The sequence below is a fragment of the Macrobrachium nipponense genome, chromosome 5 (genome assembly GCF_015104395.2).
Source record: "Macrobrachium nipponense isolate FS-2020 chromosome 5, ASM1510439v2, whole genome shotgun sequence".
In the NCBI taxonomy this organism is placed as follows: Eukaryota; Metazoa; Arthropoda; class Malacostraca; order Decapoda; family Palaemonidae; genus Macrobrachium; species Macrobrachium nipponense.
In genome coordinates, this window is record NC_061107.1 from 54,343,470 (window position 1) to 54,369,071 (window position 25,602).

Here is a 25,602-nt window from a genome sequence, read left to right on the forward strand (position 1 = left end):
GTTGCATTGCCCATACTAAATCTAAGTCATTTGTGACTCTCCAAGAGTATGCATTCAAGACAGCTATCTCAGGCATCCAGATACAGTGCAAGCGTTGGAAGTTATCGGCATATGGTCTTTTACTGTATTTTTCATTGTAATTACCCTGCAAATACCTTTAAAGGCCTTGCAATTGTGTTAATATCAATGTGGTGAATTTCCTACGAGTTGAGTCCAGTTTGCATTATATTTTACCTTGAATAGCTCGACTCTTTCCTTTCAGCAAATGAATCAACTTTTGCCTTTTGTTGCAACATCTGAAGTGATTGCATGATTCTCCCTATTGCAGAAATCTGTGTTAAGCTGTGTTAGCCCCTACATCCACAATGCCCTTCTTTTCATCCAGCCTCGATGACTGAAGATTCCTCAATATATAATTCACAAGAGTTTATTTTACATCGGTCTCATATTTTATTTCCAGATATTTCTCAGAGCGTTATTTTAGTCAGTGGCACCATTGCATTTTCATTTAACGGAAGATTGTGTCACGGAGCTCTTATGTTATTCTTCTTATCTAATGTAATTAGAGTCAATTAATGTGGACAGCGATTTTCTTTTAAAATCCTCAATCAAGCTAACTGTTAGACATCACTTCCTTTTTTTATGAATATTGACCCTATGTTGGAAGCAAACACAACTAACTCAGATTAGGGAGTATCTCCGTTGCAAGTCGATATCTAAAAAATACATTATGTATAAATATATATAATATATATTATAATATATTATATATATAATATATTTATAATATATATATATATATATAAAACTGAATCACGAAGTTTGGAATGTGGTAAATCCATAAATAAAGGTATAAGCCATGAAGGAAAGATAAACAACGGAGTTTCTGCAAGATTTTTTTGACTCAATGTCCTTTACTTAGCAGACGAACTGAATTACATGAGTAATTGAGAGTACAGGAAAGGTCGTATAAGTGACAGATAGGGATTATAAGGAGATTAGTACCTAGAATCCAACACACCTCGAGAATGAGTAACCTTTCCAAACAAGCATAAACATGGGTACAATTTAAAAACAAATATATTAAGTCCAACTTTAATTGTCTTTTCCCTGTATGTATCTGAGCAGTTGGACTTAATCTTTTTGTTTTTAAATTGTACCCATGTTTATGCTTGTTTGGAAAGGTTACTCATTCTCGAGGTGTGTTGGATTCTAGGTACTAATCTCCTTATAATCCCTATCTGTCACTTATACGACCTTTCCTGTACTCTCAATTTCTCAAGTAAGTCAGTTCGTCTGCTAAGTAAAGGACGTTGAGTTGAAAGATCTCGTAGAAACACCGTTGTTTATCTTTCCTTCGTGGCTTATACCTTTTATAATACTATATATATATATATATATATATATAATATATATGATATATATACTATGTATTATATATATAGTATATATATATGTATAGATATATATATATATTGTTATAAATTATTATATAATATACATATATATATATATATATAAGATTATATATATATATATATATTTATATATGTATATATACCGGGTGCTTCGAAATTAGAGCTCCCCCCTCCACAGAACAAATGGAAAGTTATGAAGTTTTCTGCTATAGCCTATCTCCAAAAACATTATCTTATGTTTCTATTAAGCTATTTTTCATTTTACATTTCGTGTATTTTCAGACTGAGTGATGGAGTTAGATACAACCAAGGATAACGACTCTGAGGAAATCAGGTGGATTGACCGAATCCGGGCTATAACCTTCAGAGAGGCCAGGGATGCCGGCGCATCCTTCATTTCATGCTCCTGGATAGCTAAATACATTAAAAGAGATGAATCCTTTGTTAAAAGAAACTGGAACAAAAATCCATATGACTGTCATTGCGAAAAGAGTGAGAATCTTGGAAGGCCTGAAGTCCTTTCTCAGGAGTCAAAAGACATCATAGCTGAGGCAGTGGGTAGATCTAGAAAGTCTATGTAAATTGGTGCTTGAACTTGAAACAAAAGGGGGAAAGAAGAGAGGTTATAGTGCTGTATGTTGTGAATTGAAAAAATCTGGCATCCAGCCATTTCATGTAATCAGCAAACCCAACTTCACTCAGCAACAGAGAGAAGACCATGCCTGGTTTTGTGGTTCATTTCTTAAAGATTGGGATGAAGCTGGCTTTCTCCATGTTGCCGCATCAGATGAATTCTTCATTTACACAGTCAGGAAGCCAAATCATAAAAATGACATCATTTGGGATGCAAAGTTGGATGATATCAGTGATGACGTGCACTATCACCAAGTTGTAAAATTTCCTGAATGTTTGGGAATTTTTCTGTTTCACACACAGCCAAACGGTTAATGTGGATCATCAAAGAAAAAGGACAGTCATGGAATGGCGAATACTTCAGAGAAACTGTGCTTACTGGTGGAGTATTTCCTTTCCTCAAAGATCCAGAAAATGTGTTATCTGTTGAAGAACTCACATTTTTGCATGATAAGGCACCATGTTTCAAGGCTCTTCAGACACAGGAGCTGCTTTGAAACAGTGGTATCGATTTCTTCTTGTCAAGTGAATTTCCAGGTACCTCCCCTGACCTTAATGTGTTAAAACTTGGTAGTATCTTAAAGGATCATGTTAAAGAAAGCAAAGTGAACTATGATGGTATACCAAGTCTCGACGACCTGCAAAGGGAGGTGACCGAGGTGCTCAGGGAAATGGAGTTTGAGTCTCAGCTTTTTTGTGATTTCCTGAAATCATACCCCTCAAGAATGCAAGCTGTGGTACAGGCAGATGGAGGCGACATAAGATATTAAATACTCTGAGAGAAACTTAAATAAATACCTTTTTTGAATTACTTTTGTTATTGTCCATATCAATTTTGACACACCCTGATATATAATATATATTTATTTATATATAATAGATATATATATATATATATATATATATTATATATATATATATATCTATATATATTATATATATGATATATATATATATATATATATAGATATATATATATATATATAAGTATTTATAATATATATATTAAATATATAGATATAAATATATTATAATATATAATATATATATATATATATATATATATATATTAATATTAGTATATAAATATGTATATAGATAGATATACATATATATATATATATATATATATATATATATATATATATATATATATATATATAGATATATATAAATATATATATATATATATAATATATATATATATATATAATACTATAATATATACTGAAATATATATATCTATCTATATTATATCAAAATATATAATATATATATTATATATATATTATATATATATATATATAGACTTCAGGAGGGTCCATGATACACATATTATTAAAAAGGCCAAGTTTATTAACAGAAAAAACGTTTTGCACTATTCAGTGCATCATCGGTCTGTGAAAAGTAAAATACACAATAAAATACATTATTAGCATAAAAGGAATTCACAATGTAATTAAAATTTACAAGTTAAAACAATAAAAAGTTAAAACATAAAAAGCACATAAAACAGAAAACAAAAAGAGACTACCAAAACACCAACCGTCCATAAGCAGGAGCGAAGAGGGAATGACATAAAATGGTTTCCAAGGCCAGATGACAACTATGCCAGATACAAAGTTGCTGAGGAAGTATTACTATTGAGAGAGGGAACCAGTCTTTTAATATATAATGATTCTAAAGTTGTTAAGTGGTCTGGGTCCCACTGGCATGTAGAAATAACAAAAAATGACATATATTAGTATCTAATCCATAGGTTTCAAGGTTGCTTAGATGAATAGTGACACTCCTGATGCCTTTTAAGTCCAAGTTTAGCCCTGATAGGGATGTGGGTGGGGTGCGAGATGGGGTGAAAAAATAAAGTAAAAAATGGTAGATATTAGTGTCTAATCCATAGTTTTTGAGGTCACTGGGATGAATAGAGGCACTCAAGATGCCTTTCAAGTCTAAGTTCAGCCCCAGTAGGAATGGTGGTTGAGAAGTGGTGAAATATAAAATGTCAAAAATGCTTGGCAATGTAAGTGAAGCAACTAATTTAACAGGAGAGAGAGAGAGAGAGAGAGAGAGAGAGAGAGAGAGAGAGAGAGAAAGAGGTGAGAGAGAGAGTTTATTAGTTGTCATTCAGAGTTTTCCTGGGCAGCACCGGGTTGGTCAACTAGGTTTTATATATATATATATATATATATATTATTCATTATTATATATTATAATATATATTATACTATATTATTAGTATATAATATATATATATATAAGAGTGTGGGGAGAGAAGGAGGGAAAGGAAGGGGATGGCATGTAAAAATAACCAAAAATGACATATATTAGAATCTAACCCATAGTTTCCAAGGTTGCTTGGATGAATATTGACACTCCTGATGCCTTTTAAGTCCAAGTTCAGCCCTGATAGGAAAGTGGGTGGAGTGTGAGAAGGGGTGAAAAATATAATGTCAAAAATTAAAAATATTAGTGTCTAATCCATAGTTTTTGAGGTCACTGGGATGAACAGAGATACTCGAGATGCCTTTCAAGTCCAAGTTCAGCTCCAATAGGAATGGCAGTTGAGAAATGGTGAAATATAAAATGTCATAAATGCTCGGCAATGTAAGTGAAACAACCTTTAAAAAAGGAAAGGAGAGAGGAGAGAGAGAGAGGAGAGAGACGAGAGAGAGAGAGAAGAGAGAGAGAGAGAGAGAGAGAGAGAGAGAGAGTTTATCAGTTGTCATTCAAAGTTTTCCTGGGCAGCACCAGGTTGGTCAGCTAGGTTTTATATATATATATATATATATATATATATATATATATATATATATATATATATATATATATATATTATATATATGTATGCATGCACAAGCAATCAGACCAAGCAGCACGGCTATAAGAGCTACTATCAAGTGATGGTAAAGTATAAAACATTAAGATAACACTTACTCTTGAAGAAATGGAACCAACATCAGATGACATAGTAGTACAAAATGGGTCATTAGGATTGCAGATGACTTCTTGAGTAGTAGTCAGATGTGTAGTATTTACTGAGCAGTTAAAATTCTGGCCAGGCCTACATGCAAATGTTGTTTGAGTGGTAACATTATTATCAATGTTGGAAGTAAGATCAGCAGAAGTATTTAAAGTAACAGGAAGATTTGGAGCAGAGGTATTTGAAGTGGTCAAAAGAGTACTGATAATGGTAGTGCAATTTGGATCCTTAGTAATATCACATAATTCAAGATCTCCAGTACTTGAAGTGTTGGATGGACTAGTTATATTACCAATGCATGTAGGATCATTACCTGGATTACATGCTAACACTGTGGTACTAAACTTTCCAGTAGAAGTAGAAGTAGCAGGAGACGTTTTTATATTTGTAGCACATGCAGGGTCACTGGTGGGATCACAAACTCCTACTGAGGATATAATGTTTAAAGTAGTAGGTGACATAGTACCACTGGTGACACAAGTAGGATCTTTGGTAGGTTCACACAATCCCTCTGTGGTGACCATTCCTGCACTGATATTTTCAGTAGTTGTAGGGGTACTTATGTTAGTAAGGCATGTAGAATCAATTGATGGTTCACATAATCCACCTATAGTAGTAAGCTCTCCAATAGAAGAGGAAGTGTCGGCTTGAGTACTTATGTTAGCAGCGCATGTAGGATCCTTATTAGGATCACATACTATTTTAGTGGTAATGAACTCTGCAGTACTATTTGAAGCAATTGATAGAGTAGTCAGATTGGTATTACAAGTAAGATCTTTGCTAGGATCACACAATCCCATTGTAGTCTTACTATCTACAGGGATATTCAAAGTGCTTAGAGGAGTACTTGCATTCCCAATGCATGTGGGATCACTGGTGGGATTGCATAAAACATTTTTGGTGGTAACCTCCTCAGTAGCAATTACAGTTGTGGCTACAGCACTTATATTAGTAGTGCATGTAGGATCAATTCTGGGATCACAGACTAACACAACAGTACTTGAATTTTCAGTGAGATTTGTAATAGTAGGTGAAGTAGTTACATTGGTTGTACAAGTAGGATCTTTGTTGGGATCACATACTCCTACTGTGGTGACTATTCCTCCAGTGGTATTTGAAGTGATTGAAATATTATTGGTAATGGTAGTGCAATTTGGATCATTATTTGCATCACAATTTGTGAAGTTTCCTGGAGTAGCTGAAGTGTTGGATGTACTTATGTTACTTATGCAAGTAGGATCCTTACCAGGATCGCATACAAACTGTGTGGTAGTTAACTCTGCAATACCAGTTGAAGAAGCAGGTGTCATAGTCACATTGGTGGGACAAGTAGGATCTTTGGAAGGATCGCATATTCTCTGTGTGAATATCATTCCTGTAGAGGTATTTGAAGTAGTTGGAGGAGTGGTTGTATTGGCAATGCATGTAGGATCAATGGCATGATCACATACTAAAACAGTGGTTGTAGACTCTACAGTACCAACTGAACTGGTGACAGGAGTACTAATATTTGCAGAGCATGTAGGATCCTTACTGGGATCACATACTAACAGTGTGTAAGGAGGTGAAGCTGTCACATTAGTAATACATGTAGGATCATTGTTGGGATCACATATTCCAACTGTTGTGGTGATGTCTCCAGTGACATTTGAAGAATAGAAAGGAGTACTTTTATTCACAGTGCATGTGGGATCACTGGTGGGATCACATACAACAGATGTGGTAGTAATGTCTCCAACTGCAACTGAAGTGTTAGTAAGGCAAGTTGGGTCAATTGATGTATCACATAATCCACCTATAGTAGTAAGCTCTCCAATAGGAGAGGAAGTGTCGGCTTGAGTACTTATGTTAGCAGCGCATGTAGGATCCTTATTAGGATCACATTCTAGTTCAGTGGTAATGAACACTGCAGTACTATTTGAAACAATTGGTAGAGTAGTCAGATTGGTATTACAAGTAAGATCTTTGCTAGGATCACACAATCCCATTGTAGTCATAATATCTCCAGTGGCGTTTGATGTGTTCAGAGGAGTACTTGCATTCCCAACGCATGTGGGATCACTGGTGGGATTGCATAAAACATTTTTGGTAGTAACCTCTTCAGTAGCAATTACAGTTGTGGCTACAGCACTTATATTAGTAGTGCATGTAGGATCAATACTGGGATCACAGACTAACACAACAGTACTTGAATTTTCAGTGAGATTTGTAATAGTAGGTGAAGTAGTTACATTGGTTGCACAAGTAGGATCTTTGTTGGGATCACATACTCCTACTGTGGTGACTATTCCTCCAGTGGTATTTGAAGTGATTGAAATATTATTGGTAATGGTAGTGCAATTTGGATCATTATTTGCATCACAATTTGTGAAGTTTCCTGGAGTAGCTGAAGTGTTGGATGTACTTATGTTACTTATGCAAGTAGGATCCTTACCAGGATCGCATACAAACTGTGTGGTAGTTAACTCTGCAATACTAGTTAAAGAAGCTGGTGTCATAGTCACATTGGTGTGACAAGTTGGATCTTTGGAAGGATCGCATATTCTCTGTGTGAAAATCATTCCTTTAGTGGTATTTGAAGTAGATGTAGGAGTGGTTGTATTGGCAATGCATGTAGGATCAATGGCGTGATCACATACTAAAACAATGGTTGTAGACTCTACAGTACCAACTGAACTGGTGACAGGAGTACTAATATTTGCAGAGCATGTAGGATCCTTACTGGGATCACATACTAACAGTGTGTAAGGAGGTGAAGCTGTCACATTAGTAATACATGTAGGATCATTGTTGGGATCACATATTCCAACTGTTGTGGTGATGTCTCCAGTGACATTTGAAGAATAGAAAGGAGTACTTTTATTCACAGTACATGTGGGATCACTGGTGGGATCACATACAATAGATGTGGTAGTAATGTCTCCAACCGCAACTGAAGTGTTAGTAAGGCATGTAGGGTCAATTGATGTATCACATAATCCACCTATAGTAGTAAGCTCTCCACTAGGAGAGGAAGTGTCGGCTTGAGTACTTATGTTAGCAGCGCATGTAGGATCCTTATTAGGATCACATTCTAGTTCAGTGGTAATGAACACTGCAGTACTATTTGAAACAATTGGTAGAGTAGTCAGATTGGTATTACAAGTAAGATCTTTGCTAGGATCACACAATCCCATTGTAGTCATAATATCTCCAGTGGTGTTTGATGTGTTCAGAGGAGTACTTGCATTCCCAGTGCATGTGGGATCACTGGTGGGATTACATGAAACATTTGTGGTAGTAACATACCCAGAGGGAATTACAGTTGTGGCTATAGCACTTATATTAGGAGTACATGTAGGATCATTACTGGGATTGCAGAAAATCTCAGTGGTACTTAATTCTGTAGTACTATTTAATGTAGTGGGTGACCAAGTAACACTGGTGACACAAGTAGGATCTTTGTTAGGATCACACAATCCCTCTTTTGTGATAGTTCCTGCACTTGTATTTGAAATAGTTGCTGGAGTACTTATATTAGAAAGGCATGTTGGATCAATTGATGTGTCACATAATCCACCTATAGTAGTAAACTCCCCAGTAGCAGATGGTGTAGTGGCTTCAGTACTTTTGTTAGTAGTGCATGTAGGATCCTTATTAGGATCACATGCTAACTCAGTGGTACTTAACTCTATAGTAGTATTTGAAGAAATGGCTAAAGTAGTTAGACTGGTAGCACAATTAGAATCTTTGGTAGGATCACACAATCCCATTGTAGCCATGTTATTTCCAGTGGCATTTGAAGTGCTCAGAGTACTTACATTTGTAATGCATGTGGGATCACTGGTGGGATCACACTCCCCTACTGTGGTGATATTGTCTCCTGTGGCATTTGAAGAAAAGAAAGGAGTACTTATGTTGGCAGGACATGTGGGATCCTGACTTGTATTGCAAAGTCCTGTGGAGGTACCAAACTTTGTAGAGGTGTTTGAAGTAGGAATCACAGTAGTGTCAAGTTTTGAACAAGTGGGATCATTAGTGTTATTACATGCTTCTACTGAGGTAATGAATGTTTCTGTGGTGGGGCATGTAGGGTCCTGTCTAGGATTACACATCCCTACTGGTGTATTTGAAACTGAAGTAAGAGTAGCTTCAGTACTGAAGCATGTCGGATCTTGTCGAGCATCACACCCAAGAGTTGTAGTAGTGGTCACACTGGTATTTTGTGTTTCACAACTTGAATCTTCGTCTGGTCTACAGTCCACAGGTGTTGTACAGTTTTCGTCTCCAGGATGGCAAATGATCTGTTCACCAAGTCCAAATTTAATAAAGTTGATCTAGAAGCATATTACTGTATAAAACAATACTAAATTAAATTTGCAATAAAGAAATCGTAGTAAAAGCGTCAACACTAGCAATGACTTGAATTTAATTTTCTTCTAACAATATATAGATAGTTATTCAAAACATTCATCTAGAAATATCTATGAAGGTCATCAACTAGCAAACCAAGTTTCCATCAATAGAAGGACCATATGTAAAAGAAAGCCAGAGAAGAAAAAGAATGTAAAAAATATAAGCAAAGAAGAAAAAAGAGAAACAATATTTAATGCATGTCACAAAATCAAAACAATGAATATGGTATTATGGTCTTATACAAATCTATGATCTTTTATGTCAATAAAATTGTAATGAAAAACCTTTCCACATTCAAATGTACAAGGAATGAAGGCATGCTGGTATAGGTTACTGTGACAAGGAATCTAAAAAAAATGTTGATGTTGACTGGGAAAGAAATTTGCATACATTCGCCTCTGTGATGAAGGAAAGACAGATGTTAATGAGAATATTCTTACATCAGGTGGCCATAGGGTACCTTCTAACAATGGTCTAAATAATTCATATAATCTTTTGTGAAAAAAATGCTTCCTCAACTTTCTTTGATAGATAAAGAGCCAAGAAGGATATTCATACAGGAAAATATCAGTTCAATAATCACGTAAGAAAATATCTGCAGTACAGAATTAAACTACTATTCTCTAGTGTTGTGGAAAAGAAAGCTTTAATTAAGAATGGATAAATTGGAAAGCAAATCATGGGAAATCTGGATGAGAAATAAGTGATAACCAAGAAAGTCTTCGTTTGCTGTGATTGCAAATTCATTTTGTCTTTGAATATGATGATTAACAGTTTCAGCAAAAGCTGCATTGTTTGCATACTGTACTATTTCATTTTCAACACCAATAATCTTATTACTTGTAAAGATTAAAAGAATATTACTTTGTGGTCTTGTTACACCAAAGGGATATATATTAGTATGCTGATGAACATGTAATTGTGACTAATAATCAACACTAACCTTACTTAGACGGGTCTAAGGCAGCACTAAAATTAGTTTCTACACACCAGGACTCCTGTCGATTGCTAGTGAAACTTACTCAACTTATGGGGCTAACTAATTATTTATTTTAGTAAACCTGACAAACAGGACTTACGCATTTTAGATTAGAGTTACTCATTAAAGGGTTGAAAGTCCAACATTTATTAATCTACAAGAGTACCACTTAGATGCAAATGTTGCACTGAACAATTGAATGTCCCTTAGGAAATGGCACAATATTATATAACTTCCTTTCACATGGGAACGATTTTATTAAAACAAAACTGGCGATATGCTCTGAGTTGAACAGAAAGGAATACAGACATCTTTCTGAAATAGAATCACAAAACGCCTCTGGATCTCTAATAAAATTGTCTAACTTATCTGGGATGTGTTTTGTCATCAAAGAAATCTAGAGGAAAAACTGCTATGACTCCTACAAAGTAACTTAGGTTTTTCCCTGTATGTAACTGGTTACGGTTCTAGTCAACCTAAAAATAAGGGAGGGACAGTGGATGTGCCATATCTTACTTGGAGAAGTTAATTGTTAAAACTGTCCTAATCAATTTCAGTGAATTAAATTTCTTCTTCACATACTGAACTTGGTTTGTTTATAGCAAACTAGTTATCTATATTAATTATGAAACCAATGTTGATCATTAGAAATGACTCCAATACAATTTTAAGATCTAAAGTAACATTAAATTTAAATAGAGTCAACAAAAGTGTGGCCGTAAAAAAAATATCCTTAATTGAATACCCAAAAGCGTTAACCAAAACATTATGCAAACAACTAGATAGATGTTCTTGTTATAACTGCCATCAACTGCCTTGAAACTAGTGCTAACGACTATGAAATAAAACCACATTTCAGTTTTAAAAAGAAGTAGCCGAAAAGTCTGTGTTCGCCGATTGTTTAAAATTTTTGTGCTCTAAATGAAGTCTAGAATAAATAAGCTCTAGTATTAATTAATCAATAATCTTTTTTTCGAACTGACCATATCTTAACTTTTTAAGTTTTAGAATTCCATTGCATTTTGTGATCTTAATATGATATATCATTTGGCATATCCAGGTCTTTCTAATCATTTTAGCTGATTTTGAAAATGGCACCACAGTTGTGTCGACACTTCAAAATAACGAATCAAAATTTTACTTTCAGTGTTCCTTGTCATGAAATTCAAAATCATGTTGTAATAAGCCATCTCACTACTGGAAGGTCTCGTATAAAAATTTCTTAACTTAGGTGTCAGCAGCCATGTACCAAATCTCATTCACGATGAAAAACAGTTGAAAGTTGCTGTTGTTGTATTTAGTGATCTTAGACCTATTTCGTACATTTCACTGGGTGGTGATCTGGGACTTTTATCATTCCTTGGTTTTATAGGTGATATCATCATTGTAGTTGAGAATAAAATATTAGCTGCAGTGTGGAGATGATAGAATGTTTTTTGTAATATGCTGTTGCTTCCAGCCTTAACAGAGCAGCGGAACACATCAGTTGGTAGTAAGCCCATAAACAATGAGGACGAATTCCAGACTAAGAGTTTGAGCTTAAACCCAAAGAATAAGAAAAAGAAGAAGAAGAAGAAACTTAACTGTGTATAGGTAACACTGTATTTAGTTTCTAATAATTTAACATGTTTCTAGGTCCTAGAGAAGAAACAATAACTAAAAAGACGAAGAAATAGAAAGCTGAGAAAAGTGAGTGATAGGATGAAGCATGATGAAAACATGTTTTGGAAAGAAAGAGCTACCGAAGTTGAAGTAGCTATGGAAACTGGCGAGAGCAAGGCTATGTTAGCAGCTAAGAGATTCTTGAGGAACGCAAGCCAGAAAAAGTTTGGAGGGAGTGATGGCATGTTGGATGAAGAAGGGAGCTTGGTCACAGACGAAATGGAGAAAAGGAATTTGTTTGCAAGGTATTTTGAAAGACTCCTAAATGTTAGGACTACCGGTAGGGACGAGTTCATTGCAGATTTAAACGAGGCACTGGAGGTACAAGAACAAGATATAAGTGTAGAAGAGGTGAAAGATGCCTTAAAATCTGTTAAAACTGGAAAAACTGCTGGTGTTTGCGGGATAACTGCAGAGATGCTAAAAACAGGAGGACGAAGGATGATAGAGGCCTTAGGAGTTGTTTTTAGCATAGTTTGGAAAACAGAGGTGGTACCAAGTGATTGGAAAAAGGCAATTATGATACCAATATATATAAATAAGGGAAGCAAAACAGAGTGTGGTAACTATCTCGGCATAAGTTTACTGTCAGTCCCAGGGAAGATATTCATGAGAGTAATACTTAACAGAATAAGGCATATAGTAGAAGAGAAACTTAGGGAACAGCAGTGTGGTTTTAGAAGCGGAAGGTCAACAGTGGATCAAATTTTCACCTTAAGACAGATAACTGAGAAAAGATGGCAAAGCCAATATTCTGTGCTTTTATAGACTTGGAGAAAACATTTGATTCAGTATGGAGAGATGGAATGTGGAGAGTGGCAGAACACTATGGTATACCACTGAAAGTGATAAGGATACTAAAGAACTGGTACCAAGGTGTGTGCAGCTGTGTATAGCTGGATGGACAGCAAAGTGACTGGTTCCCAGTTGGAAGTCAGTTAAGACAGGGATGTGTTATGTCACCTACCTTGTTTAATGTATATATTGACCACATAATGAGAAGAGTGATGGAGAATGAAAACAGAGGGGCTAGTATTGGTGATGTTTTTATGGATTTGGACTTTGCTGATGATGTTGCATTGGTTGCTGATACGTGGCTGGTGCTGGTAGGTATGGTAATGAGGATGGAGATAGAGACAGAATTTTGGCTTGAACATCAGCATAAAGAAGAGCGAGATCATGGTTGTGAGTAGGGATGACGGTTGGGTGCACATGAAGGATATGACAATCAGAGGACAGGAACTCAAGCAAGTTGAGAAGTTTGTATACGTGGGAAGTGTGGTAACAGCAGACGGGAGCAAATTGAAGATATACGAAGAAAAAAACTAGGAGCAGCAAGAGCTTTTGAGGTTCTGAGAGAAAACGTGTGGTCAAGGCATGAAATCAGCTTGAAAACTAAGATGAGAATATTTGATGCAGTAGTACTACCAGTCCTGATGTATGGTTCGTCCACTGACCAGAACAGAGGAGAGAAGGTTGGATACTTTTGAGATGAAGCTGCCGAGAAGGATACTTGGCATTAAATGGGACGATTATGTTAGGAATGAAGACATCAGAATGAGACTGATGCAAAGGACAGTCAGTATCAGGCTAAAGAGGGGAAGGCTGAAATGGTTTGGACATGTTGAGAGGATGGATGGGAATAGAGACCCCAGGAGAGTACTGAGAGCAGTACAAATAGGAAGAAGACCGCTGGGTAGACCAAGAACGAGGTGGATAGACATAATTGTCAGGGATCTTGAGGATGAAATTCATAACCTGGAGGAAGAGAGGGAAATGGCTCAGGACAGAGACAGATGGAGAGGAACTGTATCAGCCTTATGCCACTGGCCAGTGGCGGGAAGATAAAGTGAAGTAAGTAACTTAACATGTTTGTTGGACCTTTTCATTCCAAGCTATCTTTTTGCAGCAATAAAAGAGCATACTACGTAATGATTGAAAAGATGTTGGTATTGTTAGTATAGCCTACCATATTGGCAGAGATGATGTAACTAATGCCAAGGTGCTGATCTTTTGCTTAATATTTTCGGTAAGTGTAAAACTTTAATCTGTGGATTTCAGCAGCATCTGGCTCTCAATACTTTCAAAAAAATTACTTGAAGTTGTGGTTTTCTTTTCCCTAACAATAGCCGTGTATAATTATTGTTAGGAGCTATGGTGGAAGGTGTAAAGCCTGGGACACACATTGGCGATTTCAGACCGCGACTCTCATATGGGCTGGGTTTGGCGATCAATCTCCTATTGTCGCGGGGCTTGGGCTCAATAAAAAAAAGAAAAGACAGCTGATATCGACTCCATGACGACTTCCGCAATGAACCATTACAACAGCATTGCGCAAGTTGAGATGAGATTAGGTATTTACGTAATCGCACGCCCAAGTCAACGATGATTTAGGCTACACCCATATTTAACGGTTTTTACAGGACGGCGAGTTCCGTGAAGGCAAGACGATTTTTGACGATTTATTTAAGTAATATTCCGACTTACATAACTGGATTGTACTGAGTCGAGAACATGAATGCCACCACACACATATATAAAGTCTAATAACTAAATCAATCATTTCCATTTATCTCTAATAGATTCAGTGTGTTTTGATAAATAAATAAAAAAAAAAATTGCTACTGCCATGAGAGGAGGATTATGTAAATTCCCCTTCAGGCTTCATTCATTGGCAAGAATAAATGATATACCAATAAAACGATAAAAAATGCATTTTCTTGCTTCAGAAAACATATTGAAAAACTATGTTAATTTCTTGAATAAAACTTAAAATTCAAAAAATATTAATATAATTATCAAATATATTTTCTTTGAAGTAGTATTCAGTGTCATGTTCATCTATATCTGAATTTCTCAAATTATATCAAGAATACCTACTAAAAATCTTTAATGTAATATATATTTTACTCAAAATAGAAAATACCTTTTCTTTCCTTATACTTCAGAACATGCCAATATATTGAGTTTGGTTACAATGAACTCACTAAAGAAAATCATGTTTAAGTTGTATTCAGTGTCATATTTAGCTATATCTGAATTCTCAAATTATATCAAGACTACAGAAAATCTTGAATCCAAAACCGAGGCAGCTGTGGACAATTAACTAAGCCCTTGTACTACAATTATAGCTTGCAGACGCACTTGACACATTTTGACTCGCTGCGCAGCCCCACTGCGCAGGTTGTGGGTTTCCCAAGTACATGGCGTATGTTGTACTGAATCCCGTCACTCGCCATTGCTAGTTACAACTTACGTGATCAAATGCCGTAAGTTGTTGTGCCATGACATGGCAACTTTTGACGGTAGTCGTGGAATGACGGCGACTATGCAAGGCAGCCTTGCATAGTCGCCATCCCTCGCATAAAGTCGCCAAACTCGGGGACTTGGTTACGATTTAGGCCATTTATGGCGAACTAGTTGTAATGAGAGCGTAGTGGGGTCGTAATGAACAAAATTTCAGTTGTTACGACATACACAGTTTGAAATCTCCAATGTGTGATCCAGGCTTGAAAAGGTTTGGCATTTTCATGATATGTACTTCAAAAGAGATTTCAACTCTCACCTTTAAGTGCTTGTGTCTATAAAACAATTGGATGCTGCTAATTTTGCTGAATATCTGTCACCCTACCCAGTAATAGTGGTTAATTTCCTTACTGTGATCATGAAGCATCCTTCCTGACTGTAATTGATGTTGATATATATAAGGTCTAAAGATTGTTTAACACTGACTCAGAGCACTTTATGATTACATTAGTTTCTCCGACTTTCTCTACTTTATAAACTCACCTGGTTAAATCTATATCTACTTTACAAACGCACTCGGTTAAATCTATATAAATTTGCCATCTTCAACAGTATTATACCCAAACTGCCTTCTCTTATCTTTGCTGTTCGAGATGAAGCAGGGTTTATGCTCGCAAAGGTTATTGTTCCCAGAACAGCATGTAGATATTGCTTCGTTTCTCTCTCTCTCTCTCTCTCTCTCGTTGCTGTTCGAGATGAAGCAAAGGTTTATGCTCGCAAAGGTTATTGTTCCCAGAGTAGCATGTAGATATTGCTTCGTTTCTCTCTCTCTCTCTCTCTCTCTCTCTCTCTCTCTCTCTCTCTCTCTCTCTCTTTCTCTCTCTCTCTCAAGATTTTACATATGATGAGAAACTTCACTATAAATTCTAATGCCGTTTTATATTTCTCTGTAAGAATATGTGCCACAGTTTTGAAGGAAAACAAAAACAATAACAATATTAATAATAATAAAGTCCAGGAGGAAACCAAGAGCAAGGGGCCCTGCGAAGCTATTTGCACTGTAACCTGAGGGCATGTTACAGTAAACTGTAGATACAAACAACAATTACTGGGAATCAATAATTTTGTTAAATATGCTTGGAAGGTTTGAAGAGGAGGGTCAAATTGAATTCTACCTTCAGGACTCATAACATACTGAATGTGATTTTTGTACTTGTTTGTGATTGTTGTTTGTTGTTTCCTCCATTTTAAGAACAATACAATCATAGATAAAATAGTTTGTGACCTCTAATCAATGTTGGAGTGAGAACTGACAATATCACAATTTTTACTTTGCAACTTATTATATAAAAAACTGATACATTTTGGTCCTATTTCAAAATATTAGTAATTGAAGAAATTCTTCATCTTCCTTTAACCAAAAAATGGTTTTAATTTCACTAGATCCGAAACCCTGCTTTATAACAGCCCACCTTACTTTCCAAACTACATAACTTATCACACTAACAATTCATACAGAAACGTTTAATACATTAAACGCCATTGCGTAATTTGCTAGGTTAAAAGATAAAGTTGTCTGTAATCAAATTATGATTCAATCATGATTCTAGTCAGTTTTACGAGGCTTATAAGGTTGGCAGTTCTCTTCTATAAGATGACAGTGAAGGGTTTCTCACCTTTTTTTAAAGGAAGAGTAAAGGTTGACTTTTATTTTTCCGTATAACAATGTAGCAGTTCTTACCAATCGGAGATGCTTCTTTAGATATTGACAAAATAAGATTAAGTCAACGTGCTTGAGATATAGTTGTGAAATATTTGTTGACTATGAAATATTAAGGTGAAAAATGTAGACTCGATTTTACCTTTAAACATCTAAACCCCGCGGCATATTACGCACATCAGGCACAACGATTACTATTTGCAGAAATATTTTATGTATCATAATGTTTATATATGACATAGTACGATAACTAACGCTTCATCTTGAATTTTTTCTTGTCATGCCACATTTATCAGTTTAAGCAGCCTAGAAATAATGTAGTTTAGGTAGTAGTAATAATAATAATAATAATAACAACAATAATAATAATAATAATAATAATAATAATAATAATAATAATAATAATAATAATAATAATAATAATAATAATAATAATAATAATAATAACAACCTTTACGCTTAATGATTGCACGGGATTTCCACTGCAAAGGAAGCATTAGAGAATCAGGACACAACTCGATGCAAACACTTACGTTTGTGATCGTCGATCCATTCGTTCCCAGAATTGTTGTTGCTGACGTTAGTGGCGCCGTGGATGCGGTTCCGTTCACTGAACTGTGTTTCGTACTTTCCGTACCCTATGAAGGAATTAGTAGACGAACAATTTTTAAAAACCAAAAGTTCACACAAAAAATAATACATATAAAATTCTGCATAGCAGATTTCCCTCAACTTCAATTTGTATACACTGAATGTACTTATACCGAAAACGACGAAGTTAAAAAGTCATTTATTGTATATTTACGTGTTTACCTGGGAACTCACTATATATATATATATATAATATATATATATATATATATATATATATATATATATATATTTTATATATATATATATATATATATAGATATATATATATATATATATTATATATATATATATATATATATACTATATATATATATAAATATATATATATATATGTGTATATATATATATATATATATATATATATATACATATATATATATATATATATATATATATATATATATATATATATATAATATATATATATATACATATCAAAAGTCACTGTGTCTGCGTGTAGCATATTTACACGAAGAAAGGTTCCAAAAAAATAGGTGAGAGGAACAATTGTTGTTTTCAACAAGTGTGAAGGTGACAGAATTTTTGTCAGCACTATTGGAGCATATACTGCCAGCACACAAGGGAAGGTGTATGGTAGGTCTTCAAGAAAATAAGGAATATGATGGAAGAGCTGACACTGGAAAGAGAGTGGCATATTTAATTAAATAAAGGAAAAAAAGGTTGTGTTGACCAAGTACGTCTTTTTCAGTTTACTCTCTGAAATGTGACATATAAATGTTACATTTCAGTGTAAACTGAAAAATCTATAGATTTCATTATGAATAGGGGTTTGTGACGGGATTTACTTATTTTATAAACTCAAACGATAACTTAAATCATAAGGATTAGCTGAAAGTACTTTTCAAAATTCAAGCTAGCTGAATATCTGTCACCCTACCCAGTAATAGTGGTTAATTTCCTTACTGTGATCATGAAGCATCCTTCCTGACTGTAATTGATGTTGATATCTATAAGGTTTAAAGATTGTTTAACACTGACTCAGAGCACTTTATGATTACCTTAGTTTCTCCGACTTTCTCTACTTTATAAACTCACCTGGTTAAATCTATATCTACTTTACAAACGCACTCGGTTAAATCTATATAAATTTGTCATCTTCAACAGTATTATACCCAAACTGCCTTCTCTTATCTTTGCTGTTCGAGATGAAGCAGGGTTTATGCTCGCAAAGGTTATTGTTCCCAGAATAGCATGTAGATATTGCTTCGTTTCTTTTCTCTCTCTCTCTCTCTCTCTCTCTCTCTCTCTCTCTCTCTCTCTCAAGATTTTACATATGATGAGAAACTTCACTATAAATTCTAATGCCGTTTTATATTTCTCTGTAAGAATATGTGCCACAGTTTTGAAGGAAAACAAAACAATAACAATATTAATAATAATAAAGTCCAGGAGGAAACCAAGAGCAAGGGGCCCTGCAAAGCTATTTGCACTGTAACCTGAGGGCATGTTACAGTAAACTGTAGATACAAACAACAGTTATATAATGGGAATCAATAATTTTGTTAAATATGCTTGGAAGGTTTGAAGAGGAGGGTCAAATTGAATTCTACCTTCAGGACTCATAACATACTGAATGTGATTTTTGTACTTGTTTGTGATTGTTGTTTGTTGTTTCCTCCATTTTAAGAACAATACAATCATAGATAAAATAGTTTGCGACCTCTAATCAATGTTGGAGTGAGAACTGACAATATCACAATTTTTACTTTGCAACTTATTATATAAAAAACTGATACATTTTGGTCCTATTTCAAAATATTAGTAATTGAAGAAATTCTTCATCTTCCTTTAACCAAAAAATGGTTTTCATTTCACTAGATCCGAAACCCTGTTTTATAACAGCCCACCTTACTTTCCAAACTACAAAACATATCACACTAACACTTCATACAGAAAAGGTTAATACTTGACCCATACATTAAACGCCATTGCGTAATTTGACAGGTTAAAAGATAAAGCTGTCTGTAATCAAATTATGATTCAATCATGATTCTAGTCAGTTTTACGAGGCTTATAACGATGCCAGTTCTCTTCTATATGATGACAAAAAGGTTTCTCACCTTTTTTCAAAGGAAGAGTAAAGGTTGACTTTTATTTTTCCGTACAACAATGTAGCAGTTCTTACCTATCGGAGATGCTTCTTTAGATATTGACAAATTAATATTAAACCAACCTGCTTGACATATAGTTCTTAAATATTTGTTGCCTATAAGGTGGAAAATTTAGACTCGATTTTACCTTTAAACATCTAAACACCGCGGCAAATTTTGCACATCAGGCACAACGATTACTATAGGCAGAAATATTTTACGCATCATAATGTTTATATATGACATGGTCCAGGCATTCTTCAAAGCTCTGTACTTGTTGAAGGACAGAGCTTTGGAAAATACCTGGACCATCCAGAGAGGAGACAAGAACCCTCACAGCCAAGCCCAGGAAATTCCAAATTTGATATGCCTTTTATCAAGGCTTTGACCCCCATCTCTCTCAATGACCCTCTATTGTACTCATTCTCCTGCACACTCTCCTCTGCTGACTTTTCTTCCTTCGCAGGTACGACTGGGAAAAACACTTGATCTGCTTCTATGAAGATCGGACGAGATTTGCCAGGTTTCTGAGGTCCAACGGACATCAAGGGACAATTCGAAATTACCCGCGAAGAGGCCAACCCCAACGGGTCAGGGGGATAGGTCAGTCAGTCAGTAACCAACCATGGTTGAGATCGGTCAAGGAACTGTGGGCCAGTCTCATCCCATCCATCATAGGCTCTCCACCTTATATGACGGGTAGCCCGGCCGTTGCATTGCCCATACTAAATCTAAGTCATTTGTGACTCTCCAAGAGTATGCATTCAAGACAGCTATCTCAGGCATCCAGATACAGTGCAAGCGTTGGAAGTTATCGGCATATGGTCTTTTCCAGTATTTTTCACTGTAATTACCCTGCAATTACCCTTAAAGGCCTCGCAATTGTGTTAATATCAATGTGGTGAATTTCCTACAAGTTGAATCCAGTTTGCATTATATTTTACCTTGCATTATATTTTAACTTTTGCCTTTTGTTGCAACATATGTATGCATACACAAGCAATTGGACCATGCAGCAAGGCTGTGAGAGCTACCTCCAGGTGCTATTTATAATTTAATATATATATATATATATATAGATATATATATATTATATTATATACAATACTAACCTACGTTACATACATCATAGTACTTATGTAGTGCATACACAAGCAAATCGGACTAATCAGCAAGGCTGTGAGAGCTACCATCAAGTTATTCTATATTATATATATATATATAATATATATAATATATATATATATATATATATAGTATATATATATATAATAGCATACATACATACATACATACATACTTATGTATGCATACACAAGCAATCGGACTATGCAGCAAGGCTGTGAGAGCTACCATCAAGTTCCAGAGTAGTGCAGAATGGGTCATTAGGGTTGCAGGTGACTTCTTGAGCAGTAGTCAGATTTGTGGTATTTACTGAGCAGTTAAATTCCTGGCCAGGTCTACACGCAATTATTGTCTGAGCAGTAACATTATTATCAATGTTGGAAGTAAGATCAGCAAAAGCATTTAAAGAAACAGGAAGATTTGGAGAAGTAAGTTAAAGAGTCATATAAACAGTACAAGTATGATCCTTGCTGGAATCACACTCCTGCTGTGGTGATACTTCCTGCAGAGATATTTGAAGTGGTAGTGCAATTTGGATCCTTAGTGATATCACATAATTCAAGATCTCCAGTACTTGAAGTGTTGGATGGACTAGTTATATTACCAGTGCATGTAGGATCCTTACCTGGATCACATGCTAACACTGTGGTACTAAGCTTTGCAGAAGTACCAGGAGAGGTTTTTATATTTGTAGCACATGTAGGGTCATTGGTGGGATCACAAACTCCTATTGTGGATAATGTTTAAAGTAGTAGGTGACATAGTAACACTGGTGGGACAAGTAGGATCTTTGGTAGATCGCACAATTCCTCTGTCGTGATAATTCCTGCACTGGTATTTGAAGTAGTTTTAGGAGTAATTATATTTGCAAGGCATGTAGGATCAGTTGATGGATCACATAATCCACCTATAGTAGTGAGCCCTACAATAGCAGAGGAAGTGGTGTCTTGAGTACTTATGTTTGCAGTGAGTGTAGGATCCTTATTAGGATCACATTCTAACTCAGTGGTACTGATCTCTGCAGTATTCTTTGAAGCAGTGGCTAAAGTAGTTAGATTGGTAGTGCAAGTAGGATCTTTAGTAGGCTGGTGTATGATGTGTTCTGAGTACTTGCATTCCCAGTGCATATGGAATCACTGGTGGGATTACATGAAACATTTGTTGCAGTAACCACTCTAGTAGCAATTGCAGTTGTGGCTACAGTACTTATATTAGGAGTGCATGTAGGATCATTGCTGGGATTGTAGAAGATATCTGTGGTACTTAACTCTGCAGTACCATTTAATGTAGTAGGTGATATAGTAACACTGGTGACACAAGTAGGATCTATGTTAGGCAATACTGGGGTCATATACATCTTTTGCGATAGTAATCTCTCCAGAAGTAATGAAAGTTGTGGCTACGGTGCTTATATTCGTAGTGCATGTAGGATCGATACTGTGATCACACACTAACATTGCAGCACTTGAATCTTTAGTATTATTTGAAGTGAAGCTGTTACATTCATAGTACAAGTATAATCCATGTTGGGATTACACACTCCTACAGTGATGATAATTTCTGTGGTAACTGGACTGCTAGACGGACTAGTTATATTACGAATGCACGTAGGATCCCTACTAGGATCACACACATACTCGGTGATACTTAACGCTGTCGTACCAGTTAAAGAAGAAGGTGGCATACTCACAGTTGTGATACATTTAGGATCCCTGGAAGGATCACATATTCCCTCTGTGATGATAATTCCTGTAGTAGTATTTGAAGTAGCTGTTATATCAGCAATGCATGTAGGATCACTGATGGGATCATACAATAAAACAAATGTTGTAGGCTCTCTAGTATCAACTGAACTGGTGAAAGGAGTACTAATATTAGCAGAACATGTAGGATCCTCACTGGGATCACAGACTAACACTTTGGTAGTAGGTGAAGTTGTCACATGTGCAATGCACATGGGATCACACACTCCTCCTGTGGTTATATTATCTCCTGTGGCATTTCAAGAAAAGAAAGGAGTATTATGTTGGCAAGACATGTGGGATCCATGCTTGGATTGCACAGTCCTGTGGAGGTAACAAGCTTTGTAGAGGTGTTTGGTGTAGGCATCATAGTAGTGCCAAGTTTTGAACCAGTGGGATCATTAGTGTAATTACATGCTTCTGCTGAGGTAACAAGTATGTCAGAAGTGTCTAATGTACTCAAACGAATAGCTTCTGTGGTGGGGTATGTAGGGTCCTGGCTGGTATTACACATTCCTGCTGGTGTATGGAAGTCTAAAGACATAGTTGAAGCTGAAGTAAGGGTAGCTTCAGTATTGAAGCATGTTGGATCTTGTTTAGCATCACACCCAAGAATTGTAGTACTGGTCACAACTGGTGGGTTTCAAATTTTCAATTACTTGTTTTAAGCTGAAATCAATTTCAATTTTCACGCCAAATAACTGTAAAATGTCTTCCCATTCTATGACAAAATCAGGTTTTAAAAACAAAGGTCATTGAAATAATATGCTAAAATGTTAAAACATTGGCAATCTAACTAACGGAAATAAGCTAAATCATTTTCCGCAAAATAGCGACCCCCGAATAGGGGATAAAGCTGGGAAAAAGAAAAAGGAAAGAAGAAGAATTTACCGCACGAAAATGGCGCGTTTTAATGAGTTAATTACAACAAAATTTCTACTTTCGAATATATTTTGTTAGCTCGAAGACGCCTTCAAAATGTGTTGAAAAGGGTCTGTGGTAGGAAAAACGGTACTTGACTCTAAGAAGTGTTTTTACCCTAAAAAACTTAATTTTTTGGAAGGCTTAGCAATGTAGCTAAAAAAAAAAAAAAAAAAAAAGAATTTGGAGGAAGCCAAGCCTTAGGAATGTCAAGCATGAGGAACAGGAACGTCCACAACAAGACTGTTTAGCCCTCAACTATCTTATGAAAATAGCTTCTATGTTTCCTTAAAGTTTAGTTAATTTTCGTTATTTGAGGTAATAAGGTGGGTGATAAGCAAATGTACAGCCTGCTCATGGAAGTGACAGCAATATGAATTCTTTTTGTATCATCCAAACTCCTCAGAACTGGTTCCATGCAATGTTAAAAACACCACTACCGAACAAACTACTCAGACCTACAACAATATTGGTTGCCTAATTGCATCATAATCTTTTTTTTATTTTTTTTTTCCAAAGTCAATGAATTAAGATAAATTTTGTGAATTCAAAGCTAGAATCATTATTTTTTCCTATGAGCTATCATATTCCTCCTCTTATGCATTGGTATAGCGAATTTGTAACCTCTGTGAAAAATGAAATTTATCATTTCACGGCTGCAAAGAAATGTTGTAAATAAAGGGATAGAAGTGCAAGTCTAATGCCAGCGAGCCTTAACTTGCTGCTTGGAGTGATGCATCGCAACTATCTCTACAAGAAATATAGAACAAAAGTAGAACCTAACCTAATAAATTTAAAAGTCCATAACAAAGAAAATGTAACAAAATTGGAAATAATGAAATTCACAAGCAAGTTGTCCTTTTGGATTTTGAAGCTATAGTCTAATTGTCTTTTAAATTTGGCCCTGTGTTGCAAAATGAATTTATAGGCTTAACGAAAATAAATCCAAGCGGTTTTCTGAGACGTTTAATTGAAAGAATTTCAATATGTAAGAAGAAATAACCATTAATCTAAGTATTTATTAGTCACTCAAAGTCAAGGCCTCATGGCAACAAAATTTTTTTTTTAAATAAGGAATGTTATTTGCTTGATAGTCCCTTTTGGCTTGTTTATTTGGGAATTTTTTCATAAGGTAACGTTGGAAAAGTGCATAAAGAATGCGTTTGGAATAACTTCATTCGTTTTAATGGTCAGCAATTTTGTTAAGTAACTGAATTGCAAAATACTATGTGTAATGTATTAGTCACTGCTTACGCCAATCGTGGGCAAGTCCGGTTTTCGTCCTTAAATGAACGGAAGCGGTCCCTTCCAAATCGTGGTTTTACAGAACTAAAACTTTTTCCCCTTTCTGCAATGTGCCTTCGATTGCCTTTGTTATTATCAATTTTACTGTTATGATACCAACCCACTGTACTACTGTATTATTATAAACGTTTTTTATTATAAAGAGTGATATAACATGTCAAATGATATGCTGGTAATTTTTTTTCAATACTGACAACAAACAGCTGACAAGTTATTGTTGAACCTGTGTTTGGCCTAGCAAATTCTTAGCCCATATTTTTTGAATAAATTTCAACAGGAATATGATCTTGGGACCGTTCATTATTTCTTGCCTTTTTATTAATGGCATAGAAAGACTAAAATAATGCATCCTATACCGATGAGGTGCACTTATTTTTGCAGTATTTCATTACAGCCTAAATACAATATGCTGTGTTGGCTGCTAATCTTAAACAGAAACCCTAGTGAAACGGATATATAAGGGTGGTAAAGAAAATCAGCAGAATTGGAGGATAAATTCTTGAAAGCTCAAGGAAAGTTGGAGATCACATTACTACAAACTTCAATTAAGGAAGCTTTCCTGTACTGCTACTGTTAAGTATGCTAATGATTTTATAAATGGTTGGTGGAACTTGCGCGCTCCCAGCTTCTATTTGCAGCCAATAAAAGTGTATACTTGTCTAATCATGCAATAGATGTAGTAAGGTAATTTGTTAGTAGAGGTTTTTATGC

The 25,602-nt window shown here is 35.4% G+C and overlaps 1 protein-coding gene across 1 annotated transcript in view; it reads right to left on the reverse strand.

Moving 5' to 3' along the window:
- LOC135215334 (mucin-2-like) overlaps nucleotides 1-25,602 on the reverse strand; it is a 124,511-nt gene that overhangs the window by 89,892 nt on the left and 9,017 nt on the right. The window contains exons 3-4 of the mRNA XM_064249894.1: nucleotides 17,567-17,671; nucleotides 4,986-9,314 (exon numbers count right to left, since the gene is read on the reverse strand). Of these exons, the coding sequence (XP_064105964.1) occupies nucleotides 4,986-9,125 (4,140 nt within the window). The 5' untranslated portion in view covers nucleotides 9,126-9,314; nucleotides 17,567-17,671. The remainder of the gene's footprint in view (nucleotides 1-4,985; nucleotides 9,315-17,566; nucleotides 17,672-25,602) is intronic.